The sequence below is a fragment of the Mauremys reevesii genome, linkage group 9, assembly GCF_016161935.1.
Source record: "Mauremys reevesii isolate NIE-2019 linkage group 9, ASM1616193v1, whole genome shotgun sequence".
NCBI lineage: Eukaryota > Metazoa > Chordata > Testudines > Geoemydidae > Mauremys > Mauremys reevesii.
Genome location: NC_052631.1, coordinates 55,823,335 through 55,841,943, shown reverse-complemented (window position 1 = coordinate 55,841,943; position 18,609 = coordinate 55,823,335). Strand labels below are relative to the sequence as shown.

Below are 18,609 nucleotides of genomic sequence, written 5' to 3'. Positions count from 1 at the left end.
AAGGCTGTTAAAGCCTGCTGTGGAACATTCATCCACTGGAACATCAGGCATTTTGAAGATTTGTGATCAGGCCACAAAGCAGGATTTAATTAGGTCTTTAATTACTTGATTGGCTTTGATTATGGTTAGAAGACATCAAGTGCCATGGATGTGCTAAGGACAATTATCCCTCCCCCATCATGTCTGCTCTCCCACAGCATTCTCCCTTTCAGAGAGTCACATTAGACAGAGAGGGGAAGTGACACCCCTTAGGTCACACAGCAAGTCAGTGGCAGAGGCAGGATCAGAAACCAGATCTTTTGAGCCCAGTCCCATGTGGTATCCTTTAGCCCAGTGGCTTTCAACCTTTCCAGACTACTGTACCCCTTTCTAGAGACCAATTTGTCTTGTGTTTCCCCATGTGTCACCTCACTTAAAAATTACTTGCTTACAAAATCAGACATAAACATACAAAAGTGTCACAGCACATGAGTACTGAAACATTGCTACTGCCTCATTTTTACCATATAATTATCAAATAAATCAGCTGGAATATAAATCTTGTACTTACATTTCAATGTAAGTATATAGATCAGTATAAACAAGTCATTGTATGAAATTTTAGTTTGTACTGACTTCGCTAGTGCTTTTTATGTAGCCTGTTGTAAAACTAGGCAAACATCTAGATCAGTTGATGTACCCCCGGGAAGACCTCTGTGTACTCCCAGGGGTACGTGTACCCCTGGTTGAGAACCACTGCTCTAGCCCATATCTCAGCCCAAATCCCGCTGCACTCTTGACCTCCCTTGAATGCACCTTAATCCATCCCTCTTCCTTGTCCTCAGATATTGCCGGTTACCTGGTTCCTGCACTCTGCCTCCAACCAATCTGCTGTCTTCCTGTCCTCCGAGATATTTCCTTGACCCTACCTTCCTCTTTAGCTGCCAGCCCTCCTCCATACTTCCCAAGCACATGCTATACTCCCACTGTCTCAACTTCCCCCATTTACACCTCCTGCAGTTTGGCTGCCTGCCCCTCTTCTTCTCAAGCTGCCCTCAGCCAGGTCACCAACAGCCTCTCCCTGGCCAAGCTGCATAGCCTTTTAGCCTAGCTGTGTGCTCCTCTAGACACAGCTGATCATGCTCTCCTCTGGCTAGAAAGGCCCTGCTCACCTATCAAACACTCCTTCAGGGTCACCTTCTGGGTCCTCTTCTGATGCCCACAGTGCTCTGTCATTGACTCCCTCCAGAATTACTTCCCTGGCATTGCCATGGATTTACACTGAGAATACACTGCTGAGGATGTACTACACATAATTCATTAATTGGTGTGCTCTTGTTGCTGCTGGACTCAGCAGCCAAGGGGTTAAGGCAAAGATGGTTTGATTATATAAGTTCTCTCCTGTTTGTGTGCTATGGGCAGTGCCTCACAGTCCTGTAAGGAGGGGGCTCTACCAAAGAGAGAATGGGCAGGGCAGAGAGTGAGTCTAAGCCACAGAGGCATCTCCAGGGAGCCCATGTGTTGCAATGAAGTGCTGGAAGCTGCCTTGTATTTCTTCATCCTGCTGTATGCATGGCTCTGAAATTGACATTCCTTGGAGAAATCATATGTAGCCTGCAACCCAGTAAAAGAGCTTCTGGCACCAGAAAAAAAGACCTTGCCTAAGAGTCTCATTTCCTGGAGCTTCCCCACCCCTCCACCCCAGATGAGTTCTCTGCTCAGATAGCAACTCATGGGCCAGTGTAGCCTTAAGGACTTATCGACCCAGCACCGCAGTGTGAACTAGAGGGGTGTGAACTGTAGAGTGCTCTAGTGTGTAGTGCTCTAACTGCCCTATGTAGACTCTACTGACAAGTTTTAAAAGGCAGCTAGTTTGTGCCAATGCAGTCCTGCTTCAAACAGAGCTATGGTATGCGCACTAGGTACTACTTAGAGCACACTAGCAGGGTCACCAGGGGGGCAGTTAGAGTGCTCTACAGTTTATGCCCCTCTAGTTCGCAGACAAGCCATTCAAAACACAGAAGGGAAGTGGAATCCTGTTCAGTCCAAGATGCTATGTGCACCGTCTGCATCTTTGCCTGCAGCTTGAGGCTTTGGTTTGCTTTTTCTCCACCCATCTCTCAGAATTTTGCTGGCCAGGCTGCATGTGGCAGAACAGCAGAGCAGGGAGTGGAATAAAGGGCCCATTGGGAGCACTTAAGAGTCCCTCAGTGAAACATGAGGCCAGATCCCCAGCTGGTGTAAATTGGCATAGCACCATGAAAGTTAATGAGCCAGAGCCCCAGATGATGTAAATTGGCATAGTTCTGTGGAAGTCAATGGGCCAGGCTGGTGTGAATCAGCAAAGCTCCATTGACGTCCACTGGTCTGTACCATTTACACCAGCTGAGGATCCATCCCTTTCTTGGTAGCCCCCCAGATCTTTCATCTTTGCTTACTTGTCACCGTTATTGTTGGTGGAATGCCCCAGACTGGCAGATGTCGGGTCCAGCTCTGCTCACTCACTTGACTGAACTCCATTGACTTTGCTGGAGCTGTCCCTGATTTACACCTGGAAAACTGCAATCAGAATCCGGATTATAGAGAGCTGATGAGTTGTGTGTCCTTCTCCCCCACCCCCGCTCCATGTCAGAGGATTGCAATAAAATGCTGGGTTTTAAAGAGACAGTTTATAATCTAGTCAGCTTCCAAAAAATGAGTTCAGTGTAGTTTGAGGTGCTGCCCCTGCCCATGAAACCCCCTGACAGGTTTGTGCTGTCCTCGGCTCAAGTGAGGTTTTGTCTCCTCTTTTGCTGTGTGAGAGACCCACACAGATCTCGGGGAAACCACTGACACTAGCCCTGATCCTAGCCACGCTGACTAGAGTACGGTTCCACAGAGGCCTGATGTCAGTGTGGACAAGGGGCCGTTTGGGAGAACTAGCTGGCAGAATTGAGGCCTCCCTTTAGTACACAGGAGAAACATTGCAAGTGAGCGAGTGGTCAAATGCTTTTGGCTTTGGGCGTCTTTGGGGCTGCTTGTAGCAATACTAGGTATACTGTAATATAGACAGAAATGGGTAGGGTGAGCACATCCCTTTAAAGCACCTCCTAAGTCGGAGTATCTCGATACAGGCTATTTCTTGCATCCAGAACAGAAAGCCCTAGTTTGTGAGGAGCCCTAGGAAATGCCAGGGGATGCTTTGTGTATGCTTTATGAGTAAATCTGCTGTAGCCGTATAAATGCTGCTGGTGGGATACCACACAAATGAAGGTGTTTTCATGCAGATATCCCAGGAATCCCCACTGCAGCCTGGATAATATAAAACCAATGCAAACATCCAGGAGGCTGCAGAGAAAATATACATGGACGCAGAGAGAGGCGAAAAATGGGCAAGGATTAACCAGCTTTAACTTCGAAAAAAATCTCAGTGGGCCCCAAGCTCCCGAGTGCTTGCACAGCTGAGGAACCCTGCTAAGTTCAGTAGCATTGCTCATATGAATAAAGTTAAGCACTTGAGTTTTCCAGGATCAGGGTCTAGGACCTTTTGGGGGTCAGGGGGAAAGTATAAATCTACAAAGCAGGGAGGAGATGCTGAGGCGTGACAGTGGATAGCAGCCTTTTTATCCCCTTACAGCATGTTTTGGGGACAGAAACTGACCATGGTGGGTGAAAGTCTGATCCTCCTCCTGTTGGAGTTGATTAGAGTTTTCACAGTCACTTCCTGGAGCCCAAAGGCTGTATCCCCATGGGCTATATCTTCAGCTGGTGCAAATCAGCATAACTCCATGGACATCAGTGGTGCTACGTTAATTTACACCAGCTGGGAATCTGGCCCGTAATGTCCCAACCCAGAGAGGTAACGGGTTAGTTCAAGCACCTTTGGAATTCTGCATGTAGCCATTTTGGATGCCCCATTTCAAGGAAGATAGGGGCAAATGGGAGTCAATTCAGAGAGAGGCAACAAAAGAAATTGCAGGTTCAGAGAGACTGACCTATGTCTGGGAAAAGGCGACAAGAATGAAATCTTTGTATAGTACAGTGCAAGACCCTGAAGGGGTGCAAGGAGAACGGTGCAGTATTAAAGGATGGGAACATGACAGAGAGGGATGATTGTATAGAGTAGTTCAGGGAGGAGTGACAAAATAATGAGATCAAACTTCACAAACAAAAATTTAGGCTAGACATCGGGAAAAATTTCCTAACAGTAAGGGCAATTAAACCATGGAATAATTTTCTCAGGGAAGTGCTGGAAGCCCCTTCGCTGGAGCTGCTCATACTTGGTCTAGACAAGTCACTCGGGAATGTTCTGCAGGGAGCAGTTCTGCATTGGCAGGGGGCTGGGGTGGATGATCTAATAGGTCGCCTTCCATCTCTGCATTTTATGATTCTACGAATTTTAGCTCCATTAGAAATGCAGGAGAGAAAAAATCCTGGGCAGATCATGGGACACAGTAAAGAATCAAAACAGGCATCCAGCACAATGGAAAGGGAAAATGAGAACATATGGAAACAGCTGACGATGCCCTTTAAACCCTTCCTGGCTAAACGCTATGGGCTGCCGTCCCTTTGCTAGGAGCCCTGGTTAAGAGGAATAATTTCTGCCCCCTTCCCCCTGGCTTCTAGAAGGGGGCTGGCCCAGGACAGATTGCTACCTCCATGTGCCAGCATTGCTGTGCTTGCAGGCATGTTGGCAGTGGAGCTCAGCTCAGTCCCTACCCCTCTGCCTGCTCCTGCAGTGGGAATGTGGGGAGGCCATGCCCCTGCTCAACTGCATGTGCATGGCCAGGCTGTTGTCTGGTCCTATGGGGGGTGGGGGAATTCACCCCTTTGTGCAAGCACAAGTGTCAGGCCCCCCTGCAGGAGGAGGGTGCCCCCTGCAGGCACAGAGCTGGAATAGCTGCCCTGCATGATGCCCTGCAGGAGCCCTCTGGTCCAGAAGGTGTGCTGGGGGCATGGCTGAAACAATGCTAAACCCAGCCATTCCCAGCTGCTGGGGGGACACTATACCCAGGAGAGGCTGGCCTGTGAAGCTGCTTGGACAGGCTGGAGGCTAACCAGCCCCAGCAGTCCAAGGATCAAGGGCACACATTGGGCTCAGTACAGGCACAGGGGTGAATCCCCCTGTGGGCCTGATTCTCCTCTGACTTACATCTACATGGATGGGGAATTGGCCCGTGGAAGCAAATGGCCCTCACTGTGAACTCACACTGCTTTCACTCCACTGCAGCACCACACAGTCCCTCCCAGTGCACAGTACTGGGGGTGAGATGGGAGCCAGGCCTTGCTGTGACTGTGTTGCAAGGTGCATGGAAACATGTCAGGAAGGCAGGGAGGGGAGTTGCGCAGCGTGAGAGTGCAGGAGCTGGGCAGAGGAAGACAGGGGTGGCCTGCATGTGTTCCATGCCCCTTGTGTCTGATGCACGGAGGATGTAACTGGGCCCTTAAGCAGCATGGGCACTGTCTGCCACCAGTGATTACCTGGCTTAGGGAGAGGGCAGCGGCCCTTTGGCATCACCCACTGGTTTACAGAGCCTTGTCCTGCAAACCAGCACACTCCTCCCCACAGGCCTTATGCTCCAGGCCAGGCTCCCAACCCCTCCCATTCCCCGAAACCCCCCCCCGGGGCCGGGCGCGTCAAGCCCAGTGAGAATCTCTCTAGAGGCACTTTTTTTTTTTTTTTTTTTTTTTGGCGGCGCTGGCGCTTCTTGGCGGGCGGTGGTCCTTCAGCCGCCGCCAAGATGGAGCAAGTGAAGGCTGCGCTGCCTGCTGTGCTGACGAACGAGCACCGCCCCGTGAGTACAAGCTCACATTTTTTTTTTTTTTTTTGGGTTTTTTTTTTTTTCTGCTGGGCTCCTCCAAAAAACTTTTTGTTTGGCCCCCACTTCCTACAGCCGGCCCTGCTCCAGGCTCTGTGGGGCCAGCCGACAGTGAGTGTGTTACACATGGGGGTTTGCTGGTTGGAGCATGAGTGCAAGAGGTAAAGCAGCATGGCATGCAGCCAGCCTGGCACACACGGGCACGCAGACTGAGCATCACTGACAGCATTGTCCCCTCCTGGTCCCCCCCAGAACACAGTCACCAGTATCACCGGAGAGCTGCACACCTTCCAGGCTCAGTTTGAAGACGCGGTGGCTGCCCATCAGAGAGAGGCCAAGAGCTTGAACGAGCACATAAAGGAGCTGGCAAGAGAGAGGGACTCTGCGGGGAGGGAGGTATGTATGGCTGTTCTGGGTCATCTGTGGACTGTGGATTAACTCTCTGCTTGCCAAGAGTCTGAGCAAGCCAGTCTGACAGAGGAGACCAGTTCGGTCTCACCTGCACTGGGGCTTTGCCCTGAGTCCAGCCATCAATGTAACTGTCGCCCACAGGGGAGTGTGTTACAGGCCCCATGCCTTGCCCACAAGAGAGGAGAGGAGTCCTCGCAGCAGCAGCTCTAGCCATGAGGTGCTGGCTCTTTAGCTCAATCTGTAGCAGCTTGTGCTTTTAGTCTGGGGGTCCTGGGGTCAGTCCCTGGTGACAGCCATCACATAACACTAGCACAGCATTGGTAACAGACCCAAAACACATTGTAGCTGTGCGATCTGGTCCCGTGCAAACACGGGGAGCTTCCCACAGCCATCGCTTCTACACCAGCCATGCAGATGGCACAAGCTGGCTCAAACCCTGGGGGAGTAAGGGCCAGGTGCAAGCCCTAGCCCAGTGCTGTCTGCGATGTGGGCTCTGCTCCCTGGCTAACAGCTCTGGTGAGTCAGCATCAGAGCGAGAGAATGGCCCCCACCACAAAAGGACAGGAGAGTGGGGGGACAGAAAATTAAAAAACATGAAAGAGGAGAGAGAGTAATTTAACATGACAGGCTGTTTATTTTGGCAACAATGGGCTCCTTTCAACAGATTTCAAAGTCCGACCCTGGGAGGGACCACACAGGCAAGCAGGAGAAGGGGATTCAGAGCCCGGGGAGGCAGAGGGAGCTGAGGGAGGAGGGGGCCGCACTGGTATACGATAAGGGCTGAGGAACCGTGGCACAGAAAGAGGGACCCAGGAGCCAGTCCCAGTGAAAGAAGGGGGTGCAAAACTTAGAGATAAAGACGGATGGTGGGGGGCTGAGGGAGAGGGAGAAATTGGCAGGGAGTGGGAAAAAGACAATTACAGGGCTTATAGAACAAGCTGAGGGCAGAGAAACAGAGAAATCCTAGCAGACGCCTGCTAGGGCCCACTTATCGCCATGGGAACCATAACATTTTCACAGCCTTTTAACTTGAGAAAGTGTCTCAGGCCGGTTCTGCAGCCATGCCTTCCCAACGCAGGCGTGCACACGCACACACACACGCATGCACACACTCACTCTCTCTCCTCCCCATGCCTTCCTCTGCTCTGTCCTTCCGCCCAGGACTCAGCTGGAGATTTGGCTCTCTGAGCGTGGATTTCAAAAGAGGCTGTTTATAAAAATTTCTAGTAAAGAAATAATTATGATAATCATATTAAGAGCTTTGGCTGTCACATTCCTGCAAATGGGGAAGGTTGTCTTTGCAGAGAAGGAGCTGGGGGTTGTTTTCTTTTCATGGTTTTGTTCTTTTTCTCAATCCCAGCCCCCTCCCCTTTATCCTGGGAAATGAAAACAGTTTGTTTTATGATGGATCGTCCCTTTCTTTGGTCATTGACCTTCTGGGTGAATTTCTGCTGAGCTCGGTGGAAAATGCTAGGCGCATTTGTGGATCCCATATGTGGGTGGGGGGATGGGAGGGGGAGCTCACCCTAATCCTCCTCAGAAACAGAACAATAACAACATGGAGTGGGACGGAGTGATCCAGGCCAACAGGGAGGATCTGGACAGTGTTAGGGTTTTACAGATTGAAGGAAGAAGAAGGAACGAAAGAAACTGGTGACTTTAAGTTTCTGCGGAAATTTCTATCCCACCCCCACACCTCAGCCCCCACCTCAAAGGTCACCGGGGCAGAACTGGAGCAACAGGATAAACTCGAGGCAGCTTTTTACTAAAGGGGCAGAATCAATGGGCTCAACACTGGGAGATTTCCCAGCTGGCCCCCACCCCGTCCCGCACCAGCAACCCTGTGCTAAGGAGGGAAACAGCTGACTTATTCCCAGGGATGCTACACAACCTTCACTCCCCTCCTTTTGTCAATGAGAGAGGGGACGTGATTAGGCCATGTCTGGGCTAGTGAATAAGACACTGACCTGGGAGTCAGGAGACCGGGGTCCATCCCACCTTGGACACTGACCTTGGGCAAATCATCTCACATCCCTGGCCTCCATTTCCCCTCCAGCCCTGTGCCCATTTAGCTGCAGAGGTCTCTGGGGTAGGGACAGTCTCTCCCTGTGTGTAGGTGCAGCACCCAGATCTAATCTCCACTGGCACCTGCGGGGGCTACTGTGTTGTAAACAGCCATAAGTTATAACATTCATTTATTGGCATCATTTGCTTTGAATCTGAAACCCCCTGTGTAGGCTCCTCCTCCCTTGAGTACCCTCCATGTCTTGGTGGTAGCTGTGCTGGCATGTGAAGGAGGGTGTGGGATCACTGTTGCTGATCCTGGTGTGACCAGAGAGGTGCAGCTGAAGCAGAGCAAGCCTGCATGCTGTCTGGGAGCAAATCTCTCCCTGGGCCCTGTTTTCTCAGGGATTCCCCAGCTATGATCCCCTACGGGCACGTCGCTGTGCCAGAATGCTAAAGGCATACTGGGCTGCATTAGTAGGAGCATTGCCAGCAGGTTGAGGAAAGTGATTTTTCCCCCTCTATTGAATATCAGGGTTGGAAGGGACCTCAGGAGGTATCTAGTCCTACCCCCTGTTCAAAGCAGGACCAATTCCCAGACAGATTTTTGCCCCAAATCCCTAAATGGCCCCCTCAAGAACCAAACTCACAACCCTGGGTTTAGCAGGCCAATGCTCAAACCGCTGAGCTATCCCTCCCCCACACTGGTGAGTGCCCACTGGGCACTGGTGAGGCCACATCTGGAGTTTTGCATCCAGTTTTGGGGCCCCCCACTACAGAAAGGACGTGGACAAATTGGAGAGAGTCCAGCGGAGGGCAACAAAAATGATTAGGGGAGTAGGGCACATGACTTCTTCTTCGAGTGCTTGTTCATAACGATTCCAATCAGGTGTGTGCGCGTGCACATGCACGGTAGCCAGAAGATTTTTCCCCTAGCAGCATCTATTGGGTCGGCCTGGGTACCCCCTGGAGTTGCATCTTCATAACGCTCAATATAGAGCCCTGTTGACCCACGACCCTTTCAGGTCCTTCTTACCACCAGTGATGGTTAGCTGGAACTTCCCTGTGTTCTTGTCTTGACAAGCGCATTTAGCAGTTTCTTACATTGTTCTCCATTGTTTGTTAATAGTTAGTTGTTCATTAATGTTAGATAAGTTTCCTTGCGGGGTGGGAGAATCCCCTCCTACCCTCTCCCGACAGCGTCTCTGGGCTGCAAAGCCTGCAGCAAGTGTATACCCAGAAGCAATCCTCACACCTCATGTGTAAAGTGTTTAGGAGTGGGCCATCGAAAGGATCGTTGTGCCATTTATAAGACTTTTCAGCCCTGGACTGTAAAAGATAGAGAGCAGTGCCTGAAGGTCCTGTTGATGGAGGCAGCACTCTATCCCCCAGTCCGACCCTTTGTCGATGGACCCTGCGCCGAATACCTCCTCCTCGGTGCAGAGTGCTCTGGCACCATCGGCACGAGCACCGTGCTGGGTAAGGATAAGGACTGATGGCACCGTCCCGGCTCCACTCGTGGCTCACATGCCACACGCAGGCACCCTTCACAATTGTCAGTGCCGCAAAAGAAGAAGAGGCCGGAGAACGGTCACTCTCCCCTAGCTAGGCCTAAGGAGCCTGCCGCTGTGAGACCTGAGTCAGGCCACACTAGTGCTGCACCACTGGTGATGGTCACACCAACTCCTGCCCACGTTGAAGGGCTATTGAGTCCAGATCCTCCTCGCTCGCCAAGGCCAAGCCGGGAGCTGCACCTCCCTTCGACACCGGAGGCGTTTGAGGCGGCCCAAGAACTGCTTCACCTTGTGGCACCGTTCTTTCCTCTCAGAGGGGACAGGGTTGCCAGCACCGGACATTCCCCGGACTCCTTTAAGGGGAAAGCCCACTATGATGGCCTGCCGATCTCTGACCCCGGCGTGCCACTCCCTGACAGCGGAGCACACCCAGCAGCCACTCTGATCCCACTTGCAGCAGCTTGCCCAGAAAAAGTACACCCCCCGTGGTCATCGTTTTCAACCCAGTGCGAGCTTTGCCCAAAGTACCGCTCCCCCGTGGTCATCGTTTTCAGACACCTCAGAGTCGGGCTGCTATCATTCCCAGAGGAGTAGGAGCAGACGGTCCATGTCAGCTTGGCACCGGCATCCTTACCCGGCACCATGGCCCGTCCAATGGCAGCCCCTGGCACCATGGCCATTTTGGACTCCCTGGACATTTCAAAGGAAAGCCAAGGTTGCAGCCAAGGATCTCATTCCAGGGCGACATTGGTAGCCTTGGCCTTATTTGTATCTCTGCCAGCACCATGAGCACCAGCAGGATCAGGGTAGGCCCATTACCACCCTTCGCTACCATCTCAATGCCTCCAGTGCAGCCAGCACTGGGCCTGGGGGTCCTGGCGACCCCAGCACTGGCGGGGACTCCAGCACCAATGACGATTCTGGCACTGGCGGCGATTCCGACGTCGAGGATGACATTGGCGCTGATGGCACTTTGGGCACCAGCATTGCTTGCGTCAGTGTATGCAGCCCCTACACTGATGGGCGCAACACCATACGGGTTGGCACCAGCCCAAGAAACCCAGGTGCCGTGGGATCCCTTGGGTACAGAAAGAAGGGAGCAGCCACCTCTCATGGGGGTCTCTTCCTCGTCCTCACCAGATGAGGCATTGGAGGGCACAGTGACAGCCCCAGCCTTGGAGGACAACAGGGTTCTGCAGCAATTTTGTGGAGGGTTTCCCAGGGCCTGGGCATTCAGGCGGAGGAGGTAGTGGAGGATGCAGATCCAATGGTGGACCTCCTTGCACCTTCTGGACCTGCATAGATTGACCTGCCCCTCATAAAGACCATCTCTGACACCACAAAAACTCTGTTGCAGACCCCAGCCTCGTTGCCCCCTACGGTTAAGTGCAACAAAAGACGCTACTTTGTGCCGTCCAAGGGTTACGAGCATTTATACACACATCCTACACCTGACTCTCTCATGGTCAATGCTGCCAACCAACACAAGCATCAGGGCTTCCAGGGACCCTCCCCAAAGAATCGAGAGACGAAAAGGCTTGACTTTTATGGGAGAAAGTTCTATTCCACTGCAGGCTTACAGCTCCGCATTTCAAATCAGCAGGCCATTGTCAGGAGGTACTGCTTCAGCACATGCGGGGCAATGGCTAAATTTGCAGAGCTGTTGCTGCAGGACTCCTGTGCCAAGTTTTCAGCTCTTGTGGAGAAAGGGAAGCTCATTTCTAAGGCTTCACTACAGGGCGTACTGGATGCAGCAGATGCGGCTGCTCATGTCATGGCCACAGGCATAGCTATGAGGAGGGGCTCCTGGCTCCAAATCTCGGGCTTGCCATATGAGGTCCAACAAACTATTCAGGATCTCCCCTTCGAGGGTTCGGCTCTATTTTCTGAAAAGATGGATAAAGGGCTGCATAGCCTGAAGGATTCAGTAGCCACTCTCAGATCGTTGCGCCTCCATACTCCCGCTACACAGCATAAACATTTTAGGCTGCAACCTCCTCCACGGTTCTATCAGCCACAGAACTGTCAGGACGGCTCACAGAGGAGGAATAGGAATGGCAGAAGGCAACTGCACCCATCCTCAGGCCAGGGCTCTGGCCAATCTAAGCCACCTTCTGGGCTGAAACAGGCCTTTTGAAGGTGCGGTCAAGGACGGTGCACCAGATCCCCAACTGGATCCAGCCCGCCTTACCTTCTCATCCCAACTATCCTCTTTCTACCATGCGTGGTCCTGTATTACCTCGGACCTTTTGGTGCTCCGCACTGTAGAGAGGGGATACTCCATCCAGGGCCAGTGCAAGGAAGTTTCGTGCCCTAGGCGAAACTTCCACCTTGCACCCCGCCACCCAATTAACCCCGCCCCCACCCACAGCAGCTAATTCAGCCCCCCACTGAATTAGCTGCTGGAAAGCCCATGCAGCGGCTACCCCCACCGTGACAGCTAACCCCTCTCCCCTCCGTCCCCGTGGCTGCTAACCCTGCCTGGGGAGACTTCCCCCGCCCCGCCCCGCCACAGCAGCTAACCCTGCCTAGGGAGACCTCCCCTCCCGCACCCCGCCACGGCAGCTAACCCTGCCTGGGGAGACTCCCCGCGGAAGCTAACCCTGCCTGGGTAGCCCGCCCCAGCTCACCTCGGCTCCGCCACCTCCACTGAGCACGCAGGAGCTGCTCTAATTCTCCTCCCCGCCCAGGCTTGCGGTGCTGATTGGAGGAGACTTAGAGCTGGGCTGTGTGCTCAGCGGAGGAGGCAGAGTGGAGGTAAGCTGGGGTGGGGAGTGGTTCCCCTGTGTGCACCCCCCCCTTACTGCAGGCAGCCCTCCCCGCGTGCCCCCCGACCCAGCTCACCTCCACTCCACCTCCTTGCCTGAGGGGACTTTTAGGTGCCCCCAACCACTAGGCGGCCGTTTGCCTAAATGGTTGCACCGGCCCTGACTCCATCCAGTTCTGTGCCCACCCACCCTTCCATCCCCCTTCCCCATCCCTCTTCAGGGACCCTTCTCACAAGCAGCTTCTTATCCAGGACGTGAGGTCACTCCTGTCTCTAGGGGCAGTGGAGGAGGTTTCTTAGGAGTACAGGGGCGAGGGCTTTTACTCCCAGTATTTCCTTATACCAAAAGCCAAAGGCGGCCTCAGGCCCATCCTGGACCTGCAAAAACTCAACAAGTTTGTGAAGAAACTCCAGTTCCGCATGGTCTCTTTGGCCTCAATCATCCCATCACTGGATCCAGCAGACTGGTATGCCGCCCTCAACTTGAGGGATGCATGTTTCTATATCGCAATTACTCAGCCCCACAGGAAGTACCTAAGGTTTGTGGTGACTGGTACCCACTACCAGTTTACAGTCCTTCCATTTGGCCTGTCAGGAGCACCTCGAGTCTTCACCAAGTGCATGGCTGTTGATGTGTTCTTGCACAGTCACCATGTCACCAGGTACAGGTGTTTCTGTACCTCGACGACTGGCTGATGAAGGGCCACTCCAGGACCCAAGTGGAAGCTCAGATCAGATTCATCAGAGCCACCTTCGACAACCTGGGTCTTCTTCTAAACAAAGCAAAATCGACTCTATCCCCTATCCAGAGGATAGAGTTTATAGGGGCAGTACTGGGCTCGACCCAAGCCAGGGCATACCTGCAAGAAGCAAGGTTTCAGGCCCTGACAGATATCATTTGAGGCATCAGACAGTTTTCCACCACCACAGCAAGAAACTGCATGAAGCTTCTCGGACACATGGCTGCCTGTACCTAGGTGGTGCAGCATGCCAGACTCAGGCTTCGACCTCTTTAATCGTGGCTTCAGTGTATCACCCAGCCCGAAACAGCTTGGATAGTATCGTGACCCTGCCTCACCGGGTCATCGACTCCCTCATCTGGTGGCTCAACCCTCAGGAAGTGTTCTCAGGGAGTCCCCTTCACCAGTCCACAGCCGTCTCTCTCGCTAGTGATGGATGCATCAGACTTGGGCTGGGGAGCTCATCTGGGAGACCGCAGGACTCAGGGTCTCTGGTCTCAGGCGGATCTGGCTCTCCACATCAACGTCAGAGAGCTGAGAATGATGCATGCCAGACCTTCCGTGCACACTTAACGGGACATTGTGTATCAGTTATGATGGACAAGACAACAGCAATGTTCTATATCAACAAATGGGGGTGCACGCTCCTCTCCCCTGAGCCAGGAAGCCATGCTGTGGGACTTCTGTGTGAAACATTCAATACACCTGCAAGCATCGTACCTCCCCAGGGTACAGAACGAGCTGATGGATCATCTCAGCGGGTCGTCCCTTCACCCGGACTTCATGTTCTCAATCTTCCAGAGGTGGGCCTTTCCCCAGATAGACCTATTCACCACACAACACAACAGGAAGTGCCAGCAGTTCTGCTCCTTCCAGAATCACAGCCTGGGCTCCAGAGCGGACGCATTCCTCCTTCCATGGAGAGGCCATCTCCTTTACGCCCGTACCGCTAGTTCACAAGGTACTCCTCAGGATCCAGAGGGAACGAGCTCAGGTCATATTAATAGCACTAGCCTGGCCCCATCAGCAGTAGTACACATCTCTCCTAGACATGTCCGTGGAAGCCCAAGTCACCATTCCACTCTTCCCGGACCTTCTGACACAAGAATATGGTCGTCTTCAACATCCGAAACTCAAGTCGCTTCACCTCATGGCGTGGAAGCTCCATGGTTGAACCTGATGTAGCTTTCCTGTTCAGACCAGGTTAGACAAGTCCTCCTTGGTAGCAGGAAACCCTCTATGAGAGCCACCTACTTTGCCAAGTGGAAGAGATTTTCAATCTGGTCTGTGCAGTGCCATTTGTCCCCCGACGTTAGCCTCAGTGCTGCTCATTCTGGACTACTTCCTCCATCAAAAGCAGCAGGGGCTTTTGTTGTCTTCAATAAGGCTACACTTAGATGCTATGTCGGCCTTCCATCTGGGTGTGGGGGGCCACTCGGTGTCTGCTAACCCTATGGTCAGACGATTTTTAAAAGGACGACAGACTGTATCATCACGTCTGTCAGCCTGTCACCACCTGGGACCTCAACCTGGTCCTCTCTAGGCTCATGGGACCACCATTTGAACCATTGGCAACAAGTTCCATGCTCTACCTCTCTTACAAGGTGGCATTTCTGGTAGCAATAACCTCAGCCAGGAGGGTGTCTGAGCTCAGGGCCCTAACGTCAGAGCCTCCCTACACCTTGTTCTATAAGCATAAGGTTCAGCTGAGGCCTCGTCCTGCTTTCCTCCCAAAGGTTGTATCTCAGTTTCACATTAACCAGGACATCTTTCTCCCAGTATTCTACCCTAAGCCTCATTCCAGTGGCAGGGAACAGAGACTACACTCTCTGGATGTCTGCAGGCCTCTAGCCTTCTACATGGAGAGAACAAAGCCATTCAGAAAGTCAGTTCAGTTATTTGTGGCAGTAGCGGACAGAATGAAAGATCAGCTGGTATCGTCACAACGCATCTCGTCATGGATAGCGTCCTGTATTTGTGATTGCTACAACCTGGAGGGGGTTCCTGCACCTCCAATCACTGCACACTCCATCAGGGTGCAAGCTTCATCAACAGTGTTCCTGGCTCAGGTTCCCACTCAGGAAATCTGCAGAGCAGCGACATGGTCCTCCATCCATACTTTCGCCATGCACTATGCAATTACCCTGCAGGCCAGAGACGATATGGCCTTCGGACAAGCAGCGCTCCAATCAGTGGAAGACTCCGACCCTACCACCTAAACTTGGGCTTGTGAGTCACCTGACTGGAATCAACATGAACAAGCACTCAAAGAAGAAAAGATGGTTATTCACCTTCTCATAACTGTTGTTCTTCAGGGCTCTATATTGAGCGCCATGAAGGCGCTACTCCAGGGGGTGCCCAGGTTGACCCGACGGATGCTGCTAGGGGAAAAATCTTCCGGCTACCATGAACATGCGCACGCACACACCTGATTGGAATAGACATGAACAACACATCTCAAAGAACAACAGTTACGAAAAGGTGAGTAACCGTTTTTTATGAGGAAAGGATGAGGGAACTGGGCTTATTTAGAGTGCAGAAGAGAAGAGTGAGGGGGGATTTGATAGCAGCCTTCAACTACCTGAAAGTGGGTTCCCACAGAGGATGGAGCTAGGCTGTTCTCAGTGGTGGCAGATGACAGAACAAGAAGCAATGGTCTCCAAGTTGCAGTGGAGGAGGTCTAGGTTGGATATTAGGAAAAAAACTTTTTCACTAGGAGAGTGGTGAGGCACTGGAATGGGTTACCTAGGGAGGTGGTGGAATCTCCATTTTTAGAGGTTTTTAAGGCCCGGCTTGACAAAGCCCTGGCTGGGATGAATTAGTTGAGGTTGGTCCTGCTTTGAGTAGGGGGTTGGACTAGATGACCCCCTGAGGTCTCTTCCAACCCTAATCTTCTATGATTCTATGACTGCAGCGCTCGCAGCCCGGGCTGGCAGCATGCTGCACTGTACAAGGACTTCATATTCCTCCTTCCCACACTGGAATGTGAAACAAGCCAGCTTCTCAAGGTGCCAAGTGCCTCCTGCTAGGGTGGAGTGCCTAGTCTCCCCATGACTGTAATGGGGAGCCGAGCCCCGTTTGCAAAGAGCATCATGCTGGCTTAGCAGCTGCCACCTTCTCCTGTCGGGATGGACTGGCATTCACCCATCCTAGATGACAAGCAGCAGAGCCCAGCTCTGCTCCTCTAGTAGGGCTGAGATCCTGGGTGAGATAGCGCAGGGCGTGCATGTCTGTGTCTCTCCCCAAAAGGCAGAACAGTTAAGGACGCAGTTGCGGCTTGCAGAGGATGCCCGCGATGGGGTGCACAAGGACCTGATCGAGTTGCACCGCAGGTTGCGGGAGGGTGAGGAGGCCCGAGAGCTCCAGCGCAAGGAGATGTTGGAAACCCGCAGGGCTCTGGGGGACGAGACCAGGGAGAAGGAAATAATGCAGAAATCCAATACTGAACTGCGAGATGCCATCAAGAAGATGGAGAACAAAAGGATGAGGTAGGCTCAGGGCAGTACCAGGCGGGCTGCACCCTGAAGCAGACATTACTTGGCACTGTGATAGCCTGCCAAGGTACAGGCATGGCCAGGGACTGTTAGCTGGGCCCCAGATCCAAACCAGAAAGTGCAGAACAGTAGCAAAGACCTACCAGCATGTCCACCCAAAGCCACTCCAGCCAAGAACTGGGCACTGTTCAGGGCTGGGGTGGACAAGTAGGGCTGGACTCTGCAGCCATTCCAGGCAGACTCAAGGCAGCTGCTTCTCCCATAGCTCAACCCAGAGCCACTCCATCCAGTCCATGTCTCCTTCCCCAAAAAGCTGGGCCCAGAGGCCAGTCCCAGGGCTGCCCTGGGGCGCATTGGAATGGGCACAGTAGCATGGTCTGACCTCTTCTCTGCCTCACCCACTTCCAGCCAGTGCAGAACTTCCAGCCAGTGCAGAACTCCCTGCGGGTTCTTTCCCTTCCAGACCTGTCCCCAGACAGCCCAGAGCTCCCACTCACACCGTGACGACAGCTGGGTGACTAGGCGGGCAGTGCCCCCTGCATAGATGTCTGCTCACAGTCCTTCAGCATTCCCCATCCAGGAGTGACCATGCATGTCTGCTTCAGCTTGAAGAAAGGCCTAGAGGAGAAGGAGCAGAAAATTGCCATGCTGGAGGAAGCCAAGACTGCAGCTCAAAAGGAGGCAGGAGAGCTGAGGGCAAACCTGCGGGAGGTGGAGAAGTCTCAGATGGAGGCCCGCCGGGAGCTGCAGGAGCTGCACAGACAGGCGAGTGCAGATGACTCCCAGACAACGTGCCAGCCAGGTCCCTTTGCTGTCCCAGCTCCATCAACCTCTGCAGACGCATTCTGCCCCACACCTCTCCTTCTGGGAACTTCCTGACTGTGATGCCTCCTTGTAGGCTGCCCATTTGGGCCACTGAATGGGTCCCATTCCCCTGTGGCAACCTGGATTTCAGTGCCAGGCTGAGAGGAAGAGCTGGTAGCAGCCAAAGCCGCCTGGGGCATGCCCAGAAGTGCAGCTCCCAGCAGGGCCGGCTCCAGGCACCAACATTCCAAGCAGGTGCTTGGGGCGACAATCTGCAAGGGGTGGCAGTCCATGTGTTTTTGCCCCCAAGCAGCGTGCTGAATTGCTGCCGTGGACGGCGGGGGCAGTCCGTGTGCCGTTAGAGCGGCACACGCGTTTCCGCGGCAGCGGCAATTCAGTGGCAGCTTCTATCTTCAGCTGTCCGCAGCAGCGCAGCTTCTGTCTTCCGTCTGAAGACAGAAGCTGCCACCGAATTGCCGCCGCCGCAGAAATGCGCATGCCGCTCTAACGACACATGGACTGCCCCTGCCGGCCACGGCGGCAATTCGGCGCGCTGCTTGGGGCAGAAAAACAGTAGAGCCAGCCCTGGCTCCTACGGAGGTGAGGGGCATCTCCCTCCCAAATGGAGACCATGTCCTGAACACCCCCTTGGGTAGAAACTGGAGGCTTCAAAGCTCCCCAGCCTCAATCCCCCAGTGCAAGAAGCAGAATGGCCTGGTCTCATCCCCCATCCCACTGGCCACAGGAGTGGCTGACTGCAGAGGGGAGCATGCTACACAGGCCTGCTCCCCATGGGCTGTGCCATCACCGGCCCAGGCCTGGCAGGCTGGGGAAAGGCAGCTGGAGGAGCCTGCTAGCGACCTAGAGTGAATCAGTGGGTTCCACTCTGTGCCACTTGGCCAGCTCCTTCGGAGAGGCGGAGGAACCAAACTAAGAAGGGATCATTTTGTCCATCCTCAAGCAGTCATTGCCGGGGGGAGGCAGCCTTGCCCCCAGTCAGGGCAGCAGCAGTGGCTTGCTGTGGCTGAGACGGGCCTGCCAGCATGGCCCGTCCGCCCCAGGCTGAGCCCAGGACCAACCCAAAGAACCGCCCTTTGC

The 18,609-nt window shown here is 53.4% G+C and overlaps 1 protein-coding gene across 3 annotated transcripts in view; it reads left to right on the top strand.

Moving 5' to 3' along the window:
• The window catches only part of CROCC2 (ciliary rootlet coiled-coil, rootletin family member 2), a 139,662-nt gene that overhangs the window by 82,030 nt on the left and 39,023 nt on the right, over positions 1-18,609 (top strand). For all 3 annotated transcript variants that reach the window (XM_039486945.1, XM_039486946.1, XM_039486944.1), the window contains exons 23-25: positions 6,030-6,173; positions 16,463-16,701; positions 17,313-17,472. In XM_039486945.1, coding sequence (XP_039342879.1) covers positions 6,030-6,173; positions 16,463-16,701; positions 17,313-17,472 — 543 coding nt within the window. The remainder of the gene's footprint in view (positions 1-6,029; positions 6,174-16,462; positions 16,702-17,312; positions 17,473-18,609) is intronic.